The 6,878-nt window shown below is 45.2% G+C and overlaps 1 protein-coding gene across 1 annotated transcript in view; it reads right to left on the reverse strand.

Moving 5' to 3' along the window:
- ATXN10 (ataxin 10) overlaps nucleotides 1-6,878 on the reverse strand; it is a 102,441-nt gene that overhangs the window by 78,772 nt on the left and 16,791 nt on the right. The window contains exons 4-5 of the mRNA XM_006774171.2: nucleotides 5,952-6,048; nucleotides 4,328-4,486 (exon numbers count right to left, since the gene is read on the reverse strand). Of these exons, the coding sequence (XP_006774234.1) occupies nucleotides 4,328-4,486; nucleotides 5,952-6,048 (256 nt within the window). The remainder of the gene's footprint in view (nucleotides 1-4,327; nucleotides 4,487-5,951; nucleotides 6,049-6,878) is intronic.

A 6,878-nucleotide genomic window follows, 5' to 3' on the forward strand; every position in this document is an offset into this window, starting at 1 on the left:
TACACACACACACACACACACACACACACACACACACACACACAGTGCACGAATTTCGTGCACCGGGCCTCTAGTGTATTTATAAAAGCAGGCTGTGGCACTCCACACAGAGGAAGAGCATTCCACACAGAGGAGGAGCCCTCCATGCAGAGAAGCAGTCCACGTAGAGGAGCACTCCATGCAGAGGAGGAGCCCTCCATGCAGAGAAGCAGTCCATGTAGAGGAGCACTCCATGCAGAGGAGGAGCCCTCCACACAGAGGAGCAGCATGCCACGCAGAGGAGCACTCCACGCAGAGGAGGAGCCCTCCACGCAGAGGAGGAGCATGCTACGCAGAGGAGCACTCCACCCAGAGGAGGAGCCCTCCACGCAGAGGAGCAGCATGCCACACAGAGGAGCACTCCACGCAGAGGAGGAGCCTTCCACACAGAGGAGCAGCATGCCACGCAGAGGAGCACTCCACCCAGAGGAGGAGCCCTCCACGCAGAGGAGCAGCATGCCACACAGAGGAGCAGCCCTCCACGCAGAGGAGGAGCCCGCCACGCAGAGGAGCACTCCGGAGCACTCCCCCAGAGGAGGAGCCCTCCACACAGAGGAGCAGCATGCCACACAGAGGAGCAGCCCTCCACGCAGAGGAGGAGCCCGCCACGCAGAGGAGCACTCCACACAGAGGAGGAGCACTCCACACAGAAGGGAGGGCAGGTGTCAAGATTCAGGAGAGAACTCGGGCAATTCACAGAAAAGCAGCGCGAGCAGTGGGAAGTAAGGAGCAGTGAGGTAGGTAATGGTCAGAAGTAAAATGAGCTCAGTCAGGAGCCAGGACATGACAATCACTTCAAATTGGCTCCTTGGTGCTGGGGGAAGCGCCCAGAGGGTCTATTTAAGCAAGCGAGTGGCAAGCTCTACAGCACATTTACGCGCTGTGTGGTGACTAGGAGGGCAGAAAGGTGAGCGAGCAGGTCCCGCAGTCGTCTGTCTCCGGGAGATGCTGCCTCGAGCTGTCGCACAGAGCGGGTGTGAAGCAGGTGACCTTGGAGCACGGCTGGCAGACAGGGCTGATGCGTGCAAGCGGTGAGAGGAAGGGAAGCAAGGCCAACTCTCAGGCTTGGGCGAGCAGGGTCCGGGCCTCAGCACAGGTGAAAGGTGAGGTGGGCCAGAACCAGTGCGGATGGGAGCAAGGCAGGCTCCGGGGGGACTGAGGGCTTCCCGAGGGTGAGGCCTCGGTTACGAGCGCACCGGGGAAGGTGCACACACAGGTCTGGAGCTCTGGCCAGAGGTCAAGGCCAGATACATCCATTTGGAAATCACCAACTTAGAAAGCAATCTTAAGCTGTGGAACTAGGGACGGTCGCCCAGGAATGAGCAATGACAGGGAAGGCAGCTGAAGATGGGCCACGGGCCATGCCATCTTCGGGCAGATAAAGAACAGGCGCTAACAACGCAGGCGGCAACGGTGCCTGAGCGAAAGCAGCGCAGGAGGAAGAGGAGACACAGCGAGCCAGTACTGATGGGCCTGGCCGCCCCTGCACCCACTGTGCCTACAAAGCCAGTACCTCCAGGATGTCTTGTGGGCCGGCAGGCTCTCTCTGCAGGTGTGCTATCTGAGCGGGGCTGCCGACACTTCAGACTCAGAAGCCTCAAGACTAGGCTCCTGCCTGCCACATGCCAAACGTTGTTCTGTTGAGGTTGCCAGAACAAATGCCAAATCTTGCCATAAGGTGCTCCCAGTCTCACAGACAAGTGGCACATGCTATGAAATGTGAGTGTGCAGGAGAACAGAAGAGGGGCAGCAGAGTCAAACCACCACGGGAAGGATAATTACATTTATCTTCCTAATACCTTTATAGCCAAGGAAATAGTAAAATTTATATCCAAAAGGCAAGAAACATCCCTAGAGCAAAGGAGATAGCAATCTGGGAGTGAAACTTTGTCATGCAAAATAAATCAACTAGGTAACCCAAATATGACCCAAAAGTAATACTCCACTCACAGTTATAAATTCATTTTTGTGGTGACACCGTAGGTTCAAGAGAACGCTAAAGTTTATGCTGGAAGAGGCCAAAACTGAAAGAAATCATCATTCACCTTTAAACTCAGCCTCCTCCCAAAACTGCTTTCTTACCACACTGGCCACAGTAACGAAGTGGGAGCCCTACAGTAACAGGCTGAGTCTCGGGGCTCTCGTTCCCAGGATGGCAGTGACCGGAAAACCAGACCCGACACCCTGCGCCCTCAGCACAGGGCCGCACTGCCCCCCACCCCTCACGCTCCACAACTCCACACCGACCCTGCCTACGAATAACGCGCAGTCAGTGGGCGGTCAGGTGCAGAGAGATTCAAATGCCACACTTCCCCCGGACCGATTCACCCAGGCTCATCTAAGAGCATGCGCACATCGCTCACACCTACGAACGAGAGAAGCGAGCATTTTTAGAAGGACATCATCCCAATCATTCACACGGAGGCGTGCCAAAGCCTTCTTCGCCTACGCCTTCCTGTGTGAACCAAAACAAAAAGACCCAAAGTGATTGAAACCTTACATTTGTCCCTTTCCAAGAAAAGATACTAAACCTGTGAATTCTAACACCATGTCCTTTTGTGCTCATTGTAAAATACTGTTCTCAATATTTTAAAATTAGGTATAATTTCAATACAACAATAACATTCACACTAAAAGAGGCCAAAACTGGGCAAGTTCATGCCTATGGAATGCTGGGAGGGCAAAAAGTAGTTTTACTCTTCATGTTCAGGGGTGGGTTCAGGTTTAACAGTGAAAAGTAACAATGTTGCTGGACATCTCTGGGTATTTTGTGGTCCCATTTTTGTTTACGAAACACAGAGTTCTGCTCACGTAAGTCAAGCAGAGTGTACAGAAGACAGTTAGCTACTACTTCCCATCCTTTTTCCTGTCTAAACCCTTTTAGTAACCTTTGATGACTTTAACTTGAACTGTCCTGAAGGAGATCTTATATTTTGCCATTTACGACCTTTTGCCCTTTATTCCATGCTGCTAAACAATTACAGATGGTTAAAATATAGATCCGCCCTGGCCGGTGTGGCTCAGTTGGTTGAGTGTCGTCAGGCTCTATCCCCCGTGGGAGCATGTAGGAGGGCAACCGATGCATTTCTCTCTCTCTCTCTCAAATCAATAAAAACATATTTTAAAGTATTTACATAAAATATAGCTCCAAGATACTTAACAGATGAAACAGAATTAGGCTATAGAAAATTTCGCTTAATAATCTGACTAATGACTCACCCGTCATGTAAAAACACTTGCATTACCGAAGGAGGTTTTCTAAGTCAAGCACAATAACATAATTCTCTCTGTACCAACTTCTGTTTGTGTGCAAATGGTAATTCAAATAAAATAAATGCCCATACATATAAATCACTTTAAGGTTAGGTATACCTTCAATAGAACAATAACGTTCATACTAAAAGAGGCCAAAACTGGGGAAGTTCATGCCTGTGAAATGCAGTGGGGTTACTGGCAGCTCAAGGCTCCCGACCCAAGACAAACGGATCGCTATGTGGCAAACAGACATAAAACAGATTTTAAAGAAAACAGGAGGGCACTAATAAAAAAACAACAAAATGATGAGTTTATAATGATGAAAGAGTCAATTCCTCAGAAGACACAGCAATTACAAACTTCTATGTACCTACCAACACAGACGGAAATAAGTGAAACAAAACCTGACAGAACTGAAGGGAGAAATAAAAAGCAACCCACTTTCAATAATGAATCACTAGACAGGAGACCATCCGGGAACAGCAGACTTGAACAACACTATAAATCACTAGACCTACCAGATATCTATAGAACACTCCATCAAAAACAGAATACCCATTATTCTCAAAAACATGGAACATTCCCTATGACAGACCAGGTGTTAGGCCATAAAACAAGCCTCAATATATTTAAATAGAATGAAATGACATCAAGTGTGCTCACCAACCACAAGTATAATATGACAGTGAATCTCTCATCTAAACGATGCCCACAGGATACTTACGAACCTCTAACCTTTAAGGAAGCACCCACTGCAGCCACAATGGTCTGGCCCACACGCTCCACAGTAGCCATGTATTTGCCCTCCTCACCACCTTAAAAACTTCTCACCCCTTCAAGGCCCGGCTCAAACCTCACTTCACCTCTGGCAAAGCCTCCAGCGGCTACTGAGAAACTTTTCTTATTTTGTCAACATGTGTCATTTTAACTTACTGTCCAATTATTGTAATTTGAATTTTTACTTAAAATCTCTATTAGGAAAGTGATCTGTCAGAATGTTCTTAAGCAATCAAATTCCTAACATGATACTCACGGCCATTCTGATTCAGGCTGCTTTTGGTGAGTTTCTATGACATCAATTGCAATATTGAGGTTTTCTTCCAGATCTTTCATTCTTTCAGAATTAAGGGATGTAAACAAAATCATTGAACAGTAGGCAACAATTTTTTTGTCTGGGTGATTTAAGCAGGACCTTCCAAATAAAGAAATGAAAGTGTTAGCCCAATTTAACAACATGATAAAATAAAATTATAGCAAATAAATAATAATCCCAATAACAAATTCAGTACATACTAAATTTTTAAGAATTTAATGAAGAATTACAACACATTGAAACAAGTATATTATTTATTGCAAAAAAGGCAAGTATAAAATTAGTCACAACATCAGTATCCATTAATAGTCATAAAGGACAGACTGTTTAAGGGGAAGGTGGTATCCTGGCAAGAAATAAAATGCAGACAAGAGCCTCACTGTAAATCCTGGTTCATCCACCCGTCCTCTGTGACCTTAGCAAGGTCTCAATTTAGCTCTTGTCAATTACATTATGGGTCAGGCATGTGGCAGAATTTATTTTTTCATTTAAACTTCATAATACTCTTCTGGAGAAGTGATTAGCTTTATACTTCTGTAACTTGAATCCCACAATTCTTTCCTTCCACCTAAGCTCAATTATTATCAATCATACAGATAACAGGTATATATATGCCTCCAACTCTACTTATCTTTGAGTGACAGTTATACTCAGGGCACGAGAAGGAACATGAGGATTATCTGATGCAAACACCATACTTTACAAGTGACCCAGAAAAATGTATGCAACCAGGGAAGAACTTAGGCAGCGAGGGGGTTATGTTTACCAGCACTAAGCTCCAGGTCCCTCATCTGCCCAAACAGGGACAGCAACTGACCCCCAGGGCTGGGCACAGGACAGGGAGAATGGGCAGAAATGCCCAGCTCGGGACATATGAACAGCAGCTGCTCTGCTTACATGTTGCCACCACCAAAGTCACCCCATTCAGTGGCAACGCAGCCGAGATGAGACACCAGGCCTCCACGCCGGACACTGCTTTTCCCCTTCCCTTCCTGCCCCGTCACTTGTTCACCTTTGCACTCAATGCTCAAATTCTTACGAACTAACAGAGCTGCTCAAACAAAGTAGAAGGACGCCAAGAAAAGTACCCTGAACCAAGCTGGGGGAGCGGGTTGGGACCCACACGAACATTCTCCACATCTGCCAAGCACACTGGAAGTGCTCAGACACATGAATGATTAACCCGCTGCCCACAACTCCATGTTTTATGGCTTTTTCTTATAAATGACAGTGTCTGCTAGGGACAATATTTCTCATTTTAACCCAAACTTTTAATTTCTTAAAGTGAAACTGACACACAACAAAAGACACAAATCAATGCATTTGAGACATGAATACACCTACGCAACTACCACCCAGATGAGGGTACAGAACACTCCCGAACCCAGGAGACTGGCTCGTGCCCTCTCTCAGCTGGTACTGAACCCGCCGCCACTCACCAAGAAAACCACCATCCTCATTTCCATGAGCAAAGGTTCACTTTTCCTGTTTTTGAGCTTCATATAAATGGAATGATATAACCACAACTTTCTCAGAAATGATAAGAACTCAGCAATATACTCACAAGAAGAGTTCCGGGAAAGCGTGCGCCCACACGATAGCCTGGGAATCTTCATTCCGTGAGGCAATATTGCCTAAGAACTGCAGGCCACAGCGAAAAGCTGAGAATTTATGAATAAAAAAGATGTATGGTTTTTAGAAATTTTAACATAATGAATAAAGTCATCTTTTCCCAACATTTTTAAATAGGAAGTTTCTGTTACCTTCTTTTAACAATGACGGTGTCTGGTCACAGGAAACTTTGCACATGACATGAATATTAAGTGCCTTACAAAACAATGCACTCTACAAAGTTACCTAACTTCTGGAAAAGATTATCAATGTCAACACATATACCTGTAATTAAGTTAACCATGGAATATGTGCTCCAATTTTTAAAAAGTTACTCTTAGACTAGAGTTTTTATAGTTAAAGCAGGGTAAAAATGATTTTAAAAAAAAGATATACTGGACAAATACCATTCTAAAAAGAACATCATAGACCATATAAAATCAGACATAATAAACCTTAAGGCTAATAATGCTTAAAGCAAAAAACATTACTGAAGATTTTTGTAAAGTCATTTCAGAATGACTTAATTCACCAGGAAGATACAACAATTTTAAATCGGAATGACCCAATAACATAGCCTCAAATATATAAGTAAAAGAAAAATTGACAGGGTATAAAGAGGAAAATCCACAATTAAATTGGACAATTATAATACAAACAAAAACATCAGTATACTGGTATTTAAAAGAATTGGATATGACTTATTGACAACCTTGCTGATGTGTTTAGAGTAGAACACTGCTGACAGCTGGTGAGGACGGGAGCAGTGGGAACGCCCTCAGTGCTGGGAGAACGCACACGGGGCAGCCACTTTGGAAGACAGTTGGGCAGTTTCTTACAAAACTAAACATACTCTTGGCATGCGATCCAGCAGCCATGC

The sequence above is a fragment of the Myotis davidii genome, unplaced genomic scaffold (genome assembly GCF_000327345.1).
Source record: "Myotis davidii unplaced genomic scaffold, ASM32734v1 scaffold67, whole genome shotgun sequence".
Taxonomy (NCBI): domain Eukaryota; kingdom Metazoa; phylum Chordata; class Mammalia; order Chiroptera; family Vespertilionidae; genus Myotis; species Myotis davidii.